Genomic DNA, 21,865 nt, shown 5'->3' with positions numbered 1-21,865 from the left:
GGCTCTACGAAAAAAAAATTCCCTTCATGAATTCTGTATTGCTGTTTATTTTTTCTGGAATTTAAAACAAATTTATTATCAAAATGGTAATCGAATGAAGGTATAACAATGGTAATCGAATGAAGGTATAACACAATAACAATTTAATTAATCTTTTAAAATATAATCAAATAACATTAACAATTCCTTTTATTTTAACAAAATTCTGCAAAATAGAGGTTCTGCAAAAAAGAAGCACATTCTACACAGTACAATAGTAATATTTATCTGCCAAAATGTGTTAACCAAACTTCAATACTAACAGATCTCGGTTAAGACCTTTGCTTTTCTGTGTACAAGAGTTTTTATCAAAGGAAAAAGATGAAATAATACTGGAGTGAACTCTCCAGAAATGAATTTAATGTGTTCATGTCCTCATATAGTGAGACAGCAAATGCTGAAAACACCATGACTGACATGCGTGCTTGTATGTATAGTATGTACAGTAGAAAAACTGCATCACTCATTCACACAGAGACAAGCAGAACAAACAGACATTAAAATAGCAGTCTTTTTGAGATTTAATATTCAGACATTAGTCTAAATCGCAATTCCAAAATCTGCTTAACTCCATGACATTCCACTATGTACTGTTAATTTAATTTTTATTACAGGATTCTGCCATTACGTCCATATTTACCATATTGTGGGAATCATAGGGCCCTACTTTACTAATGTTAAGAGCAAGATCATGCAATACATCTGAAGGAAGCGATCGGTGTGTGTGCTCACCTTTATCTGCAGTAGAGATGTTCCAGCAGCGGTGCTCTCGGGTAAACTGATGTTATAAAGGGTCTGGCTGAAGATCGGCCGGTTGTCATTCTCGTTGATGAGGTCGATGAAGACGCGAGCAAACCCCACATGCTCCGACAGAGACTCGTTGGCATACAGCTGGAGAGAAGACCAGCAATATGACCACAGTTACCATTAGCACAAAAGAAAAAATACATTACAATAACACTGGATGTATTTTAAGGCACTAGTTATTTCATTCGATACTGAAAAATATTAATTTAAAAAAATCATACACATAAAACTATTTTAAATATTATTTGTGTGTTCTATGTGTTGCATAGAATGTTCCCTTATTAGGCAGATACCTATGAAGGCACTAGACTAGTAGCTCACTAGGTTTTAGAACAGATCCAATATATTAAATCTAAAGTGTCTGTCTTATATCACCTTTTTATGAGACTTTTATATCTCTGCGATGCAGTATTTCATTGCTGACAAAATTACTGACATGGAAAAAAAACTGGGCAAATGAGCAAAAGACATTTTTGCTGTTGTTTTGCAGTGCATTTGAAAACAACATGCAACTAACATGCATAAAATGTTAATTTTCCAGATCTCTTATTAGCTCACTGAAGTTATTACATTTAGTTGAACTGGAACAGATGTTTGCAAGAAACAAGGCTACAAACTGGTTGAGGTAGAGCCTGTTTGAGGGAATCTGCAGTACTGGTCTACAGCAATTTCTGATTGTGTTTTGTACTGGTGCAGATTGCAGTCATTTGTCAGTGCAGCTACTAAGTCCATCGCTGCAGGGAGCAGCTTCAGCCAGTTGAACTAAATTAACTGTAGAAACACAGCTGAACTCCAGCAACATGACAGCACTGCTCTCTATATAAGTGCCAGTAATCTTGGTTTAATTTTCTAAAAATGCTACCCTGGCACGATCATCTATTCTCAGTGTATTCTAAATGTTAAAATGGGCACAGATCCATTGCGCATGAGATATTAAAGAGTATTACTGTTGTTCATGCATTGTGTAATGTTAACTGTGACTCATAATAAAGTGTGTAGAGTGTAATCTGTCCAATAGAAGGGCGAGACGTCATAGGCGGGTGACGTCACCGACCGGGAAGCATAAAAGTATGTGCGGTGGAGCCGGCGTTTGCTTCTAGGAATGAAGCAACCGCCGGCAGGGATGCTGGAAGTATGGCCTAGAGACGCAGCGTCTCGTTCCCTTCAGGGAACCAGGGTTACATACGTAACCTGAGACGTTCCCTTCCAGGAACTCGAGCTGCGTCGAAAACGCTAGGGGAACGAGATGCCCACGCCACCACACTTCTAAGTCCCTGCCCTGTGTGTATCCCTCAGGAGCACGACGAAGGCGAGAGAACAGATGAGCCTCGAGTGGCCCGTAAATCAAGGCCATAAAATCTGATGAAGGTTAGGGGCGTGGACCAACCCGCGGCATTGCAGATGTCCTGCATAGGAACACCTGCCAGGAAGGCCTTGGAGGCCGCCATTCTCCGAGTGGAGTGAGCCTTGACCCCCATAGGCGAGGGGAGACCAGAGGACTCGTAAGTAGTAGAGATAGCATCCACAATCCACCAACTAAGGGTCTGTTTAGAGGCAGGCAGACCCCACTCAGGAGGACCGAAGCATACCAGCAGTTGGTCCGTCCTTCTCCACAGGGCAGCTCTGTGGCCGTATGCTCACACTGGACACATACGGGTTCCCGGAAGGGAGGAGGACTAAAGGCCTGCAGCACGACAGGCCGTGGTATAGAAGAGGGGACTTTAGGGACATAACCCGCTCGAGGGTAGAGGAACGCTTTGGCCAGACCGGGTGCAAAGTCAAGATACGAAGGGGCCATTGAAAGGGCCTGTAAATCCCCAAATCTCTTAAGAGAAGATATCGCCAGAAGGAAGGTAGTCTTAATAGTAAGCAGGCGATCAGAGATCTCTTCAATAGGCTCAAATGGAGGCTTACAGAGAGCTTCTAAAACCACAGCCAGGTCCCACATAGGGACACGGGGTTGTACTGGAGGCCTCAGCCTCAGCGCACCACGGAGGAAATGTGTAACCAGGGGTAGTTTACCCACTGTCTGGCCACCGAGAAGGGCATGGTAAGCCAATAAAGCACCACGTAAACCTTTAGGGTGGAGTGGGTTACCCCTGCGGAGAAACGGCCCTGCAGGAACTCCAGCACTGTACCAATCGGGCAGTTAACTGAGTCAAAGTGGCGATCTCCGCACCATGAAGTGAAAAGTTTCCACTTCAGGGCATACAGTTTCCTCGTAGAGGGAGCTCTGGATTGGAGAATGGTCTCAGCAACCTCGGTTGAGAGACCGGAAGCTATGAGCTGCGCCCCCTCAGAAGCGTTGAGCCACCTCCCTGGGGGGGGAGAAACCACGGAACGGGCTTCCGATCCCGGGGAACGGCCGCTGGGTCTGATAGGCGGGGAAGGAGATAGGGACCGGCCCGTCTCGCTTCCCACTACCAGATCCATCTGCGAACCCCACGAGTGCAGCCGCCGCTCCGCCTCGGCGGAAGCAGGACCAACACCGCGGGGAACGCTGACGAAGGCTCCCTCGCGAAAGAGAGCCTTCCGGGAGCGAAGCACATGCAGTGATAGAAGCTCGCAATGCGGGCAGTCTCTCGAGAGCCGACTCTGCGTGACTTGCTCCCAAGCAGACCACACATAGATCGTGAGTATCCCCCGCAGTGATGTAGCGTCTGCAAGGGGGAACACACGGTCTGAAATGTGATCTGCTGTCACCCAAGTGCTTAGACTTTTAAGCACTCTTTGCCATGTTAAATGTGGAGCTTATGATGTGTTGTTAGGACGTACAACACTAAATAAGACTTACAACATGCAAGGACAATACACACAGACAGAGAGGCGGTTGCTGAATGACAAAAAGCTTCTTGGTCGGTGACGTCACCCGCCTATGACATCTCGCCCTTCCATTGGACAGATTACACTCTAGTTCAGAGCACAGTCACACTGAAGACGTTCCCCTAGCGTTTTCAACGCAGCTCGTGTTCCTGGAAGGGAACTGATTATAACACGTCTTATAAAACTAACAAAATTAAAATCAACTCTATGTACGTCCTTGCAAATACCTGTTCTTATTGTAAATGATTTTTAATTCAAACTGCCCGTGAACCAATCATCTCTTCATCTTTGCTAGTTATAGAACAAAATAAACATGAATGAACATCATCAATACACACCATTTTTCAAGTTCAAGCCCACCGATGTTAACCTACTCTTCTGTCTGGTTTGTTTGTAGGACAGAAATGGCAGATTCGGTGTTATGATTGGTCAGATCGCCTGTAAATCAAACTCCCCACGAAGGGTCAATTGCCAGTTGATAAAATCAGGATCCATTTCATATGTTTTTATCATGATGAATATCCAGTTTCACAATGCATTTTATGTGATTTATATTGTCTTGAAATACTCTGCACTGAAATGATCTGAATATTTGTATGGGCTAATATTAATATAGGGGCAGATTCTAAATGAGTTTCTTTTGATGCATGCACAACATATAAATCTGTAAAAATCCTCCGTTTGAGCTTCATACATTACTAAATCCATGGAATTTATAGACCGATTTACTGTATTTAAAATGAGACAAATTAAATTAGATAAAGGCTACTAAATTCAACACACACAACAGTGCCATATTCGTCTTATGCATATTTGCTTATACACACAAATGTTCAAATGTGTGGGGTCAGAACGTTTTTTTGAAATTAATACTTTAAATTGAGCAAAAGTGACAGAAAATACTTTTACATTGTTACAAAAAAATCTATTTTAAACAAATGCTGTTATTTTGAACTTTTCCATCCTGAAAAAAATGTATTAAATTTTCCACAAAAATATTTTGCGGTATAAAAAATATTTATTGACCCCAAAATCAGCATATAGGAATAAGAATAAATCTGAAGGATGATGTGATACTGAAGACTGAAATAATGATTCTGAAATTTGGATGGAAGAAAAAGAGTGTTTTCTGCACTCACAGAAAATCTGTAGCTCCTGATGTTTTCGTAGTCCAGCGGGATGGCCACACGCACGCGGAGGTCTGCTCTGCCCTGCACTGAGGTGGGAGAGATGCTGAAGTGCTCAGAGTTATTCCCTGTCAGGACCACCTGAAACATGCTGTTCACCCCCTGTAGAGACAGAAAGAGTCATTTTGCACCATTATTATTTGACGTTATTTGATATTTCATTGTCTACAGCTAAGCAGCAAACAATTCCCCTTCTCAGGTGTTTCTCAAAAGAAAAAGAACCTTATAAGCATCAGAAATTGCACAAGATATCTCAGCATCTCAGACTGTGTAGTGTCAAAGTCAGCAATCAGAACTGATTTCTCATCCAAACTGTCTTGTATTAGCAACGCTTAAAAGTTTAAAAAAACACAACTTCCTCTATTACTTTAATTAATTTGACAAAAAAAGCAGCTTGTGGCTTGAATAGCTTTGCTCCCAACCACTAAAATGAAGAAGAAAAAAAAACCTCTGATCACAGCTGCAAAAAAGTGATGTTCTAAAGGTTCTTAAATCAAGACATTTACTTGAGAAGCAAAATCACATAAGATGAGAAGTCGTTTTCTGTGAAGAACAAATATCTGCAAATGGGTTCAGAAAAGTCAACTTAATTCAAAGGGAAAACATGTTTTAATACCACACTAATTTGCTCTTGTTTTAATCATAAACGTTTAATTTTGTTCAAGACTACATATGTTCAGTGTCAATTTCAAATAAATATATCTTGATTTAAGAATGTTTACATGGAGGGCCTAAAACTATAACTTTTTGCCACACCTGCCAATGGCCGGTGACCTGATAAAATTTACCGGCCAAAACTTTTTTTTACCGGACATGAAACTCTTTTTGCAAAAAACAGGCATTTATTACAACTACAATGACTAAACATATTTATAATGTTTTTCATTTGTCCTTTACTTTACTTACAAGAAAAAAAAAAAAAAAAAAAAAATTGATTTATCTTTTTTTTTGTCCTAAAAACGTTGTACTTTGCCCTTTGTATGTTTTGTACAGTCCATCGTGTTACGCTTGTTTCACACATACTCTGTTTGCAGTGCGTATGTGGTGCATAGTTTTTTCCTGCACTCATGTTAACAGATTAGAGCAGGGCTATTCAATTAGCTTCATTTGAGGGCCGGATTATCGAACAGAAAATTTGATTGGGGCCAAGGGGGTGGGGGCCGTCCCGATCTCTTTCTGGGGGACCCAAATTAGAAATTAAATTGAAATTTAAAATCTATAAAAGGTTAACGTCAGTGCTGTCTGTCAATCAATTAAAAAAAAAAGTAATCACACGTTTCTCTGTAATTAATCGCTTATTTATATTGTCATAATTTCACATTGTACCTCCAAATTAATGGAGAAACAACAGAAAGATAGTATATTTTAAATATGTTTTTAATGGCATCTTTTTACAGAGTAGCCTATTATTAATGAAGCATTAATACCAAGACTGCTACTGGTGTTTCTATTAAATGCATTTCCCCTCAATTTCACCTATTAATTATAGCCATTCAACATTACAGTATAATTGAAAGCCATTATTTTTAATATTTAATAGGCTCTGAAATATTAAGTGATTTTAAAACAATCTTCGCACAAACTATAAATGTTACAGAGGACACAGACTGAGTGACGTAATGTGAACGGGTTTTATTGACAGACTAGAGGTGGTGGAATGAATCAAGTAAGTGATGATACAAGGATTCTTCGGTGTTCAGGAGGGATGGTAACTTGAATATCTTTTTCCAAACAGGAGACACGGAACAGGAGTAACTGCACACCTCACCAACACAGTGGATCAGGACGAGACTCGGGAGCTGACAGACTTGGGATCGCTGGAAGACACACTTGGGATGGAACACAGCAGGTAAGTAAACAAGCCGGTAAGTATCAAGCGTAGCGATATGATAGCTATAGTAGTCCTCTTCGTAGGACCGAGACCGGACACTGGAGTGTTGTGAGGTGTGAGTATTTGAGGAGTGCGGGATGATTGCCATTGATGACATGCAGGTGCAGGTGATTAGAATTCAGGTGAGGGAGTGCGCTGTGATTGACTGGTGATTGAGCCTGTGACAATAAATTGTATATGCATAAACTAAACAGATTAATCTTTATTCAGATACAAACGTTAATCAGCGACTAGAGCAGTTGAGTGATTTCTCTTTTGCTTTTGTTTACATCAATGACAGACTTCAGCAGGTTTCATTTTAAAATCAGCGCTGTCTCTTTAAAACCTGATGCGCATGACGCGTATCTGACACATTTCCTATTTTCTCCAAACTCTTTACGGTCGTTTAAGACTTTATAGCTCATTTAATACTATGTTTATGAGGTAATTATCAGGCAAAAGTTAACTGTGTCTAGGGACAAGCTGGAACTGCTCAGACCTTATCAGCCCGTTTGTATCTATTATTTGATTCGCTCTTGTCGCTTATGAACAGCTAATCACGATGAGCTCGTCTTCGGAAAAGATTATTTTATTCGCTTACGTCAGAAACAGTGAATCTCTTTAAAAACTGGCTGTTGTTTTCACTACATTGTATTGTTATATTTCGGAAACGTTTTACCCGCCAACGGGCGACTGACACTGTAAACATTTACTCGCCAACGCTGATTTTTACTCGCATTTTGCGCTTGGCGAGTGTTAATTTTAGGCTTTAAATTTAGTGTAACATTTAATGCAATGACTTTATGAATTGAAAACTTTCTGCTGCCATTTAAGACCTTAATTTGTGAAAGCACGAATTAAGACTTTTAAAGACCTTTTTAAGGCCTACAGATTTATGTCTACTTCCCTTTCTCCAAAGGAATTTGGGGAGAAAGTCTGAGACAACTTTGACACCAACAAACCAAGATAACTCCATTAAGTCTCATAAAAAAAGCAAAATTTAGCATCCAGCATACAGTACTGTACATCACACCTGCAAAAAGTTCCTCTCTCATCCTTTCCTCAAATGTGAGAGTATGTTTTGACAGGGATTTTATTGGATTGACTCGAAATAAAACTTCAAACTTCACATAAAAAAGTAATAAAATGTTCTGCGATAATCATTTCTGCCTCTCGTCATTGTATCAGGTACAGAGAGATTCCGAGCAAATGGAGAGATGACAGGAAGTCCCTCATTAGTGTCATTCTCTCTTCCTCGAGGCCGGCGAGGGGAAGACGGGACATATGGCAGGAAGTAAATTTAATGATGACTCATCACCATCTTTTATACCGTACACACACTGCATCACACACTCTGATTAAACACAATGCTAAAGTGTGAGTGAGGCAGCTGGCACTTACACTGACGGAGAGATTCGCTGACTGAAAAACACACAGTTGCATGAGCTGTCACAACAACTTACGACAAGAAGAAATATCTGGAATATAGTTCAGACGGAAAGCGAAGCGAACGTACCGACCCAGACACACACGTAAGCACGAACACAAACACACTCAAAAAGCAATAATGTTGAGCATGGTGAGAAGAATCTGTGATTGATGTTTACTTGCTGCTTATCTCTACTAAGGCCACACTTATCTGTCTCTACAATCACTCCATCTCTTTGAGTCTCCTTCTCTCTTTCTTTTTTTGTCGTAATCTCTCTCTCTCACACAAAAAGGAGAAGATGGGTTGAGGGTTTTTCTCTTATCAGATCTCCCATGCACACACAGTCACTGACAAACCAACATGGTAGACCTACAAACCCTGTGTACTAGTCTATGTGTTAGTGAATATTCAGGATGTAGTCACACTTGTTTTGCCGGGCATATAAAACTGAGCAGCATTATGAATATTGCAATGGTTTTAATGTGCTTTTTATTTGGCTATTAAGCTTCCTAAAGAGTGTGTCATTACAGTAAATTAGAAATCCTGTTTGCGACTTATCAGTATGAGAGAGCATCACTGCTGATCAGTTCAACCTGTTTCAGCAAATATCTTTGATAAATAATATAGTATTTTATGTTGGCTCATAAAAATTAATGTTAATATAAAATGTAATTTAATTTAATGAAAAACTGTGCAAAAATATTAAACGTAAAAATTTCAAGATGCAAAATAGAGAGACACTGTAGTTTTCTAAACAATATGGGAGATAATAATTAATTGCAATCGGGCGGGGATTGTAAGTAACAATAACCAATGAATAACCAACACTCTCTTCACCTTCAATACCACGACTGAGGTGAGACCCTTGAGCAAGGCACCAAACCCCCAACTGCTCCCTGGGTGTCACAGCATTGGCTGCCCACTGCTCCAGGTGTGTGTACACTTGGATGGGTTAAATGCAGAGCACAAATTCTGAGTATGGGTCACCATACTTGGCCACACACCACTTCCCTTTCCCTATCTGATCACTTCTGTATTTCCTTAGATATAAGAATCTAGATTTGTCTCTGTCAGAAAGAGATGCATTAACGAGAACACTAGTGCACTATTTATGGAGGATATATCTACACCAAGCATTTCTGCAAACTCTGTTGATCTTCTCCCTGATTCCTTTAACTAAAATGTTAAGAATGATATTCCTCCTGAAAAAGTCAGTAAGAAGACTGGCAGACAGAAATCACCTTGGAGAAATTCAACAGAAGTTCAGAGTATGAAAAGACAATGCAGAAAAGCTGAGCGGATGTGGAGGAAGATGAAACTTGAAATTCACTATAGCATCTATAGAGACAGCCTTCATACTTTCAATGTGGAACTAGCCATAGCTAGACAGACCTTCTTCTCAAACCTTATAAACGGTAACTTAAACAACACTCAAACTCGTTTTGCTACTGTTGCGAGACTAATAAAACCCCCAAGTCAGATTCCCTGTGAAATGCTCTCCGACAGCAAATGCAATGAGTTTGCTTCCTTCTTTTCTGAGAAGATCAATAATATCAGAAACGCAATTGGCACATCCTCAAGTTATGCAGAGGTCACACAGATTCGACCGCAATTTCAAAAAGAAGTGACTATGTCTGTTTTTGAAGCAATTGATAGCAAAAGTTTGGAGGAAATAGTACTGCACCTTAAATCATCACCCTGCTATCTTGACACACTTCCCACATCTTTTTTCAAAAGTGTGCTTAACTGTTTAGAAGCAGATCTCTTAGAAGTGGTGAATGCCTCACTTCTTTCTGGGACTTTTCCAAACGCCCTGAAAACTGCAGTTGTTAAGCCCCTTCTGAAAAAGCACAATCTTGATAACACCATATTGAGCAACTATAGACCAATATCAAATCTTCCTTTCATAGGTAAGAGTATTGAAAAGGCAGTTTTTAATCAGCTGAATAACTACTTAAACTCAAATGGATACCTGGACAATTTTCAATCTGGTTTCTGAGCACATCACAGCACAGCGACAGCACTCATTAAGATAATAAATTATATTCACTGAATGAATTCTGATTCTGGCAAAATATCAAGTGCTGGTACTACTAGATCTCAGTGCTGCGTTTGACACTGTCGATTATAACATACTTCTAGAGAGACTGGAAAGCTGGGTCGGGCTTTCTGGGATGATACTCAAATGGTTCAGGTCATACTTAGATGGGAGAGGTTATTATGTGAATATAGGAGAGCATAAGTCTAAGTGGACGTCCATGACATGCAGAGTCCCACAAGGCTCAATTCTTGCACCGCTCTTGTTTAACCTGTATATGCTCCCACTAAGTCAGATAATGAGAAAGAACCAAATTGCCTATCACAGCTTTACCTAGCCTTATCTCCAAATGACTACAGCCCCATTGACTCCCACTGCCAATGCATTGATGAAATTAACAGTTGGATGTGCCAGAACTTTCTTCAGTTAAACAAGGAGAAAACTGCAGTCATTGCATTTGGAAACAGAGATTAAGTTCTCAAGGTGAATGCATACCTTGACTCCAGGGGCCAAACAACTAAAAATCAAATCTTGGGGTGATTCTGGAGACAGACCTTAGTTTTAGTAGTCATGTCAAAGCAGTAACTAAATCAGCATACTATCATCTCAAAAACATTGCAAGAATTAGAGGTTTTGTTTCCAGTCAAGACTTGAGGAAATTTGTTCATGCCTTTATCACAAGCAGGGTGGACTATTGTACTGGTCTCCTCACCGGCCTTCCAAAGAAGACCATTACACAGCTGCAGCTCATCCAGAACGCTGCTGCCAGGATTCTGAGCATATCACACCAGTCCTCAGGTCCTTACACTGGCTTCCAGTTACATTTAGAATTGATTTTAAAGTACCTTTACTCGTTTATAAATCACTCAATGGCCTAGGACCTAAATACATTGCAGATATGCTCACTGAATATAAACCTAACTGATCACTCAGATCATTAGGATCGAGTCAGTTAGAAATACCAAGGGTTCACACAAAACAAGGGGAGTCCGCTTTTAGCTATTATGCCGCCCGCAGTTGGAACCAGCTTCCAGAAGAGATCAGATGTTTCTAAAACATTAGCCACATTTAAATCCAGACTCAAAACTCATCTGTTTAGCTGTGCATTTGTTGAATGAGCACTGTGCTCCTTCCAAACTGACCGCACTGTATTTTATGTATAATCTTTTTTATTTCTAACTGTTCTAAATTCAATTTAAATCAATTTATTTCTGCTTTTATTGTTGTGATTTTTTTTAAATGATTATTTTACTTCCTTTTATGTAAAGCACTTTGAATTACCATTGTGTATGAAATGTGCTATATAAATAAACTTGCCTTGTCTTGCCTAAATTTGAATATTAACACAATTTGGGGGCGGGGGGCACTACATATGCATTTCTAAAATTGGTAACTTACTAAGTTAACTGAAATAAGATTAATAAAATAAAATCCAAATATTAGATGAAAAACGTAAAAAAAAAAAAAAAAATTAAATAAATTTTAAAAAGTTAAATAATAAGTTAAAGATAAGCCAAAAATAAGTTTAAATACTAAAATTACTTAAAGTGAAATTAAAAAATTTAAGCTAAATAGAAATATAAAAAACATACCCGTATAATAAAAACGTAATCATACTACTAAAGCTTAAACGAAATTAAACCATACAAAATAAACGTAATAATATAAAAATAAACAGCTAATACAAAATATTAATACCTGAGAAGAGATGATGCCAACACCCCCGAAGTCCTCAGATGATGCTAACCCTGGAACAACATATAAAACTTAAAATTTTCTGTAAAACTGCTTTGCAACGATTTGTATCGTGAAAACTGCTCCCTAGGCGCCGCAGCATTGGCTGCCCACTGCTCCGGGTGTGTGTTCACGGTGTGTGTGTGTGTGTGTGTGTGCACCTTGATGGGTTAAATGCAGAGCACAAATTCCGAGTATGGGTCACCATACTTGGCCACGTCACTTCACTTCACTTAATACTAAAATATATTTTAATTCAAGAGCAATCGCAAAAATATGATGATACAGGAATTTAGAGGACAAATTTAAAAAAATAATTGTATAACACTGTTATACAAAAGAAGACTTGTGCGATAAATTGACTCAAAAATCACTTCATTCAAAAACAACTTCCCTGCGTGACAACTAGCCTACAGTTCAGTGCTTATATTTTTATATACAGATAAAAGCACTATGCTTAATGAAGAACACTGCTAATGCGCGCACACACACACACTCACACATCCCCGCAAGATTCCATTTGCAGGCGAAGCCGTTTGTGACCGTAACGTGGTGAATTGATCCGGACAGAGAAAATAGTTTCAGAGTTCAATAAACATTTAACCCGAGGTGTTTCCTTACAGAGCAAAACAAACACAAAACGAACAAGAAAATAATAGAAAGAGATTGAGCGCGTGAAATAAAGGATGATAACCGAAGACCAGCCCTCGCTAAAGAGAGCAGCACTCCAGGTTAATCTGAGATATTCACTTCTTTTATATCTCTCAGTTATGAAAATCCCTCCATCACTCCGCTCCTTGGGCCGGACGCTGTAATTGAGGAGGGGAATGAGGAGCCGGAGGCCTTGCTGAAGGAAATCCGACTGAATGAACGGCCACTCTACAGATGAGGAGAGAGAGATAGAGTTTGTGTCAATCGAACTCTTACATACAAGCATAATCAAGAGATTCATTTGTTCAGATATTCTTCTTGTTTTATGATCTGCAAACGATTGTAAACACAAAGCTACAAATGCAAAGGTGAGCCAACAAACACTATTCTTCTTAAGAGTTAAAGTTTGTTGTTGTGCAAACTAACTAGCTAGCTGCCGGCTGATTGTCGTGTGGATTGTCACAACCATTAATCCTGAGTTTCATTCTGATCTACATTAACCTTAATGCTAATGAAGAGACGCAGACTGCAGTTGCTGACATAACACCTCATTATCTCTGAACGATCATTCGTTTGAAAATACGCTGCCTGAAATGCTGTAATGGACTATTGGAGTGCTTTTATAGCTTTTAAGGTGATGTGTGTAATTTTTTCTGTTAAAACGCTATCTCCTATCTTGGCTTAATATACACAGGCAACTACAAGCAAATGATTCATTGGTTCATTCCGGCAACAGAAGTAAACAATATGACTCTGTGGCACTTTCAAAACATTGAAAACACAGAGGACATGATGAGATTAATTTCTCATCAAATTTTCCATGCTAGCAACCACCAAAAAACACCGCAGCAACTGCCCAGCAACTAGAAAACCCTTAAAACTGACAAAAAAAAACATACAAATGCAATAACAACTACTCTACACTCTCAGGAAAAAAGTACAAAAGCTGTCACTGGGGCGATACCTTTTCAAAAGGTACCATTTAGGTACTAATATCTACGCTTTTGGTTCAAATGTGTACTTTCAAGGTGCAAAAATGCCCCCTTTAGGGATAAATAAGGTACAAAAGTATAAGAAGGTACCATACAAGTCAGGCACGTAACCATGAGGTCACCGAGGTTCGGACCTTGATTCAGAGAAAATTTGTTCTCTGAACGATTTGATAATTTGCGGTTTAAACTTCTCATATGAGTGTCTGCATGTATAATTCAGTTTAGACAAGAATGTTTAGCGTTCATGGTATGAAAATGATCGCTTCGAGACACTGGCGGAGTGAACGAGGCTTGAGAGAGTTGTGAGTGAGTTATTATAAGCATTCTTAAACTTGTATTTTCCACTTAATTTGACACTTGAAAGTTAATCAGTTGGGAAGTTGCAGTTTAGGGTCTGCAATATCTTTATAAGCAAAAGATTTTAAATCAGTTTGGTTTATTTGTATTTTCTTTTCTTTCGGTTTTATAGCATATCTGGCAACCCTCCATCGCCAGCACTTAAACTTACAGTAGTCAAAAAAGCCCATGGACAGGTTATTGCTGACAGGACAGCAAATTCGGTAAGGGAAACACAAAAAAAATCATGATATTAAGATATCATGATATCTCTAAGAAATGTTACCAAGGCTGCCATAAAACAGTAGCATTTAACACTAGTACACAAATCTGCAGAACAAGTAGGTTACAGAATGAAAACCCTATGAAGAAGTGTATGCTATGTCATTCAGTATAGTAGTTAAATTTTAGCAAATCATGCTAAAAATATTCATAAGACCACTAGACAAAATTATCATCTATATAGCAATGACTATTAATGAAAACTATAACAGTACTATGCATTATTGCAAGATTAATAAACAACTCATATCCACCCCTAATATATAGTAAAATATTAACATAACATAATTAATTCAACAGTGTTCATCCCTTTGAAAACAGACAAAACATTTTTCACAAACATCTACATCTCTGTCTCTTTAAAGTGTTAGTGTTTATATTGAGTTGTATTTGTAGGGGTCATTATAGCACAATTTTTAACCCCACCCCAGACCTCACTAATTTTCAAACCCTGGCTACGGCCAAGATACCAGTAATAGCTTTTGTACCCTTTTTTCTGAGAGTGTAGTGGTGCCAAACTATAGCTAGTATTGCATGAGACAAACCTTGACTTGTTATGTCCTGAAAACTACCTTTATATTTAAATGTAATAATTTAGCAGACATTACATTTTCCTTTAAAAAGCCCAAATTCTTTTACAACAGCTCAACTCCTTGAATGCTGCTGTATAATGTGCACACTGATTACAGCAAATCCAAATGTAAACCTGTTCTGTTCTGACCACACACAAACCCAGCTGTTTGTCGCCCAACACAGTGTACTATAAAGATCCACCTGTCAGATTCTAGCGGGATGTCAACACACAGTAAAGGCAAACCAACCAGCACACGTCTCTATCCATAATCAAAACCACTAACTGTCAAGATCCCAGGAGCGAAGAAACCTCTCGCCACGTTTGTGCTCTTAAAAGCCTCGGAACACAGGCGACACAGAGGACGACGCTCGAGATCGATGACGGAATTACATCGGCGGTTAAAATAACCCCTTGTTTTTGTTTGGAGCGCTTGGAGAGCTATTGTAGCTGATGGGGGCTATTTAAAGAGCCATCCAATATGCAGGGATGTCAACACTCACTGGCCATAAGCGTAATTGCCCGTCCATTTGCCTGAACCACTACAGAGAAGATAAAAGCTGCCTGTCACACACACATCAGCAGGAAAGTTTGAAGATGAACCACACATAGAAAGTTTAGAAACACGGTAAGAAATCTTACTATAAGGTAAATACAACATTTAACTATAAGGTCAATGAATAAAATATAATAATAATAATACATAAATAAATAATAAAAAAGAAATACTGAGATATTTTTATATCACAAGATATTGTTCATCTTGCATTAGGATCAGAGTCGAGCCTAGCTGTGCTTAAGAGCCAATATCTCTCTCTCTCTACTCGCCTGTGTGTTCAGAAAGTCTTGTGCTGAGAGAGCTGAAAATGCCTCTAATATGTAGCTGCAGCTGCCCTCAAAGACTGAAGGGTAAAAGGACTTAGACCGGAGAGAAGGCGTTAAGTAATTGGAGACTAATATAATTTTGATTTGCCAATCAAAACTGACAGGATAGTAAAATGATTGAGTTACTGACTAGAGGTTATTGTCACACACTTTCTGTTTAAAAATCACCTGGTTATGTTCAGAAGAGAATACTAATATACTATTATTATTTCTGCAGTATAATGTATGTACTGTAAACTGTAAACAGTACACAAATTTTCTGCATGCATTGAATACATTTATACGGAAGTTCTAAGCGGCCATGCATTATTATAATTTTTCTGTCTTGTTTTCTCGTGATCTCGACATAACGAAAGTTGTTTTGTCGTTATCACGACTTAATTTTCTCATGATCTCGACATAACGGAAGTTGTTTTGTCGTTATCACGACTTAATTTTCTCATGATCTCGACATAACGAAAGTTGTTTTGTCGTTATCACGACTTAATTTTCTCATGATCTCGACATAACAGAAGTTGTTTTGTCGTTATCACGACTTAATTTTCTCATGATCTCGACATAACGAAAGTTGTTTTGTCGTTATCACGACTTAATTTTCTCATGATCTCGACATAACGGAAGTTGTTTTGTCGTTATCACGACTTAATTTTCTCATGATCTCGACATAACGAAAGTTGTTTTGTCGTTATCACGACTTAATTTTCTCATGATCTCGACATAACGAAAGTTGTTTTGTCGTTATCACAACTTAATTTTCTCATGATCTCGACATAACGGAAGTTGTTTTCTCGTGATCACGACTTAATTTTCTCGTGATCTCGACATAACGAAAGTTGTTTTGTCGTTATCACGACTTAATTTTCTCTGTGTATTCGGCATGAGAAAATGCTATAGAAGCAGCATCATCGCAGCATCATGGATGATCGTATTCGCTTTTATTTTGATCAGGGACTCACTCAAACTGAAATAGCTCTGTGTCTGTCAGTGATTGACGACTTACACATAAGTGTTCGACACTTGAGAAGGAGGCTGTCGGGTCTGCAACTTTATCGTCGAAGACAATATAGCGACCCTGATTTTCTCACGATAGCTACAATTACATCGTGAGAAAACGGTTTTTACGTTGAGATCAACAACTTTCGTTATGTCGAAATCACGAGAAGATTAAGTCGTGATAACGACAAAATAACTCGTTATATCGTGATCACGAGAAAATTAAGTCGTGATAACAACAAAAGAACTCGTTATGTCGTGATCACGAGACAATTAAGTCGTGATCACGAGAAAACAAGACAGAAAAATTATAATAATGCATGGCCGCTTAGAACTTCCGTACATTTATGACAATTGATTATTACTCGTTTTACTGTATTTTGATCAAATTAATGCAGCCTTGGTAAGCATAAGAAACTTTTTTCAATGTTACTTTATGTCTTACTTTACAAAAAAAAGTATGCAGTATACAGTAAGTAAACTGCTAGTTTGCCACTCTTTCTCACTCTTTATTTATCTGTCACTATCTGTTCCAATAATTTGAAGCAGGAATCAATTTTAAGACTTGTGCTGCTCTTATCTCTGACTGATTCTGCTGGTTAGCGATAATTTGCTGCTGTATCTCACCTACTCAAAAGCAAATTAAACCCTGCTCTAATCTAAATAGGGTCCCTGTCTGTGTTTGACGCCATGCAAGAAACAATGGGCATCTGTCAGAATGTGTTTGTTCATAAGTTGGGTTTGTAAGCTACATTTTATAGCGGATTTGAATGCGTTTCATCCAAATCAGAATTTATTTTCCAGTATAAAAGCTATAAAAATGTATTACACTATTTGCACAAGAATGGTTTCAAAAGTTGTCAAACACAATAAATGATGCTCAAGAAAGCAAAAAAAAACAAACTTAAATGTGCATTTTATCACTCAAACACAGACCTTGACAAGCGTTCCCTACAGACCTTTGCTATTCACAAGCCATAACATTTATATAGCTTTCCACTGGATAAACGGCCCAAGTAAATATTTCTGCCTCATAACTCAGCTTTTATACTTCCCCACAAATCAACCACTTCAAAACTGTTAAAAATGCTGCTAAATTTTGTTGTACAACAGATTTTGACAAACCAGCTTGACTGCAACAATTAGTTGACATTTTAAAATTGTGTTTACCAAGCATATTAAATATGTAAAAAAGTAAATTATTATTATCAACAAAAACATAATACATTAATTTTTAAATAAAATAATAATAGTAATAAAATAACTTAAACGTAATGCCTTCATATAGTTTTCATTCTTTAACTGAATTCATTATAATAATGATTTATTTTCTTCATTGTATCAGTGTAGTTGTATAACTGATGTTTGACTTTACGACCCCCAAATATATCAAAATTAATTTCAATACAAAAATATAAGATGCACATCATAAGAAGGTCTATTTAAGTGGCTATACCTGAATTTTAATATATTTTTTGACACAATCATCATGTACCTGACCCACAAATCACTGGTACTGTATGTGTCTGAGCTAATTTTTTAAATAAAATAATAATAATAATAGTAATTTAAATAACTGAGATCATGCCAGAATTAATTCAAATAATAAGGCTTTTTTTCTTCATTATCAGGACATTTTTGACTTTATGTTCTCCCAAAATATTTACAATTAATTTTAATACAAAATAAATAAATCATGCACATCATTCATCTAACTGTATGTTAGTTGACCTAAGCATGATGTAATTGACCCACAAATCATTGCCTTGTTTCTGCACTACTGAAGCAAAAACAACACATTTATCGCCAGCAAACTCATTTTGACAATTTCCTAGCCCTAGGAAAATCCAGTGGTGAAGGAAGCCAGTCAATCCAACTGACCTGGACCTGTAATTCACATATGACAAATAGCGAAGTGCTGACTCTGAAATGCCCATCTCTGCCAGCAAAACGTGTGGATGGCAGTGTCAAAAACTGCTTACAGATCGGGAAGAATTAGCATGGAGTTATGCGAGCATGTTGCTGCTGACTTGAGCACTTTACAGCCAGGATTCAGAAGAGTGACTAGTTTGAAGCTTGAGTGATAGAAAGTGAGCAAGTGAGAAAGCGTGACGCCTGACTGATTCCAGCTCCTTCTGGAGCTACTGCCATGAAGGAGAGCAGTGAGAGCGGTCAGAGCTTCCTGGCGTCAGAAGAGCCTATGCTGGAGAAAATGTCATGTTCATGGAAACCACAAACAGCTTTACTCATGAAGAAAAATCAGGCTATAAGCATACTTGCCCGTCTGAATAATTTATATGAGTCAGAGAAATCATGTGAGGGAAAAATATTCTCTTTTAAAACCTCACTGTTTGTATGTGTGCATGTCTCACCTCGTCTTTGTCTTCGACCTGTATGTAGAGAGGCAGAGCGAAGCCGACCTGTGCCAGCTCTGGGATCAGGACACGATACTCAGAGCTGTTAAACCTGGGCGGATTGTCATTTTTATCAATCAGCAGGATGGTGAAGGTGGTCGTGACGGTGGCAGACGAAGGTGTGCGGTTGTCATTCAGCTCTGTGGCCTACAGAGAGATACAAAGAGAGCGGTTGATGCCTGCAATCTCAATACTGTGCATACAGCAGGGTCCAAACGAGACTGCAAGGAAAATTTGGAAGGGGAATCTGGGGAATCAGCCAATATTTTAGGATTTTAAACAATTTCAAAACAAAGAAAAGTTATAATGCACAATGAGCAAGAACTATTGAAGATTTTCAGTAGTTTCAATAGTGATTATATGATTACAGGACATATGTGACCCTGGACCACAAAACCAGTCTTAGATCGCAGGGGTATATTTGTAGCAATAGCCAAAAATACATTGTATGGGTCACAATTATCGATTTTTCTTTTATGCCAAAAATCATTAGGATATTAAGTAAAGATCATGTTCCATGGAGATATTTTGTAAATTTCCTACCGTAAATATAACTTCATTTTTGATTAGTAATATGCATTGCTAAGGACTTTATTTGGACAAATTTAAAGGCTATTTTCTCAATATTTATATTTTTTCGCACCCTCAGATTCCAGATTTTCAAATAGTTGTATCTCGGCCAAATATTGTCCTATCCCAACAAACCATACATAAGTGGAAAGCTTATTTATTTCAGAAAATGTATAAATCTCAATCTCAGCCCTATACAGGGTCACATATAATCCAGATTTTCATTTATGAACAACATGCTCTCTGGATCCTCTCTGTTCATTTGTATATACTTTCAATAAGAACTTTCAACAGTGCAATGCATTTTTCCCAAAATGTCATTTGTTCAACACTATTTATGCTATACAATATAATTAAATCATTTTATTATGACTACTATGGTTTTTTAATTCTCTAATAACTAATACATTTCTTAACTGATTAATAGCCATCAAAACACTTTTACACATCCAACTTAATTATTTAAATAATTTACCTATCATCATTTAATGAAACACGGACACTTTTTGTCACAGAAAAAATATAATTTATAAAATTAAAAAATTGTGATAAAATAAAAATAAGTGTAATCTGAAATTCATAACTAAATAATTTAAAATCAAAATATCTAATAACGAACCTACAGGAAGCAGATGCAATATTCTGCAGAAATCTTCGGAATGGTCTAGGCAAGGCAAGGCAAATATGAACAACAGCAACACATTTAATTAAAAATGACATTTTGAAGTAGATAAACTGAAATTATTTTAAAAGTAAAACATACTCCATATTTGTTTTGCTTCAAAAAATATATATTTTTAAATGTACATGCAAAAAGAAAAAAATGCTCCCCCAAACAAACGACACCATCATCCATCTCTCTACTGTGAGGCAAATGTTAAAAGGAGCTCTAGAAAAGAAAAAGGAGAAGCAAAAGAAAGAAAGGAGATATACGAGTGACAGAGAGAGACAGTACGAGATACCAAACCAGAGAGGAACGGATGTGATAATAGAGGGAATCTGGCAGTAAGCAGCATTAACGTTTAGTCTTCAATCTCCTCGATTTGTTCGGCTCTGCCTCTTTATTAAATCAGAGGGGAGGATTCTGGGAGAAATCCCACAGGTCTGCCGTAAGTGGGGGCACACGGGGGCCAGCGCGGGAAGACAGACACAGCCAATAAGATTTAGGATGAGCAAGTCTTATCGACAGGAAACAATTGCTTACAATCACTTTCTTTCTTCCCGCCCTCTTGTTCTCTCTCCTCCTCTTTTTGAGCAATGGAGCAGGACTCACAGAGAAATCAAAAGGAATAATGGTGTTTTGTTACAGAGGGATCCAGGGTGAATGGAGGATGGAGGTGCGGCGACGCTGCGGGTCCAGGTTAATCACGAATTGTGTCGTTTAACACCCCCCCTTGCACATCTCTTCTCTATCCCTCCATATAATAAATGCACTGACCTCCAGCCCAATGTACTCTAGCCTATCCAAGCGCTGTGAAGTTGAGAAATTAGTTTTATTACTTTTCACTCAAAATCAATAATGCCACCAATAAGAGAGAGGGAGACGGAGAGAGCGAGTAAGAAGATAAAATGGTAAAAGAAAAATACATACATAGGAGCAGAGGCTCAGGAGAGAGAAACAGATAATGAAAATCTATAACTTATGAATATTTTGGGAGGTTTTTCTTGCGTTTGCTTTGTTTTGAGTTTCGCTTTGTGGCAATCATTTATTTCAATTTAGAGGACTACAGCTGTGCAGTTTATGACTGCAAATAGAGCAGAAGAATCCAAAACACATTTACGAAACTGTCCGGATGGGAATTTATATAATATTACGGGCAGAGAAAGAGGTAATAATAATAAGAGAACATTTAAACGTAACAGTGACCAAAACTTCTTATAAAATAGAACAGTTTGTTTCTGATATTTGACTGCATGAGTCACTTTGAATTCCTTGTAAAATTTTGATTTTGATGTAGAATTATCACACAAGTTTTGATTGCACAAAATATCAAAAAAGATTTATATATACTTTCAAAATATATAAAAGTATATATAAAAATTTATATATACTTTCAAAAAATATTTTTATATACTTTCATGTGCTGGTAAGACTGGCTCCTGTTAAAACGCTGATAGTGTTATATGGTCATTTATTTGTCACTGCGGTTGTGCTTTGGAAGTTAAAAGAAAGCATTGGCGACTTGTGCAAATCTACAGACACCAGCAGCAGTTCAATGGGTTCGTATCAGAGCAGAGGCGATA

General features: G+C 38.0%; 1 protein-coding gene across 1 annotated transcript in view; it reads right to left on the bottom strand.

The window, feature by feature from the left end:
- cdh23 (cadherin-related 23) overlaps positions 1-21,865 on the bottom strand; it is a gene marked incomplete at its 5' end in the record, with an annotated part of 216,819 nt that overhangs the window by 89,582 nt on the left and 105,372 nt on the right. The window contains 3 exons of the mRNA XM_079440403.1: positions 772-930; positions 4,809-4,958; positions 19,010-19,198. Coding sequence (XP_079296529.1) covers positions 772-930; positions 4,809-4,958; positions 19,010-19,198 — 498 coding nt within the window. The remainder of the gene's footprint in view (positions 1-771; positions 931-4,808; positions 4,959-19,009; positions 19,199-21,865) is intronic.

The sequence above is a fragment of the Barbus barbus genome (assembly GCF_936440315.1).
Source record: "Barbus barbus genome assembly, chromosome: 18".
Classification (NCBI taxonomy): domain Eukaryota; kingdom Metazoa; phylum Chordata; class Actinopteri; order Cypriniformes; family Cyprinidae; genus Barbus; species Barbus barbus.
This window is presented reverse-complemented; position numbering and strand designations above follow the sequence as displayed.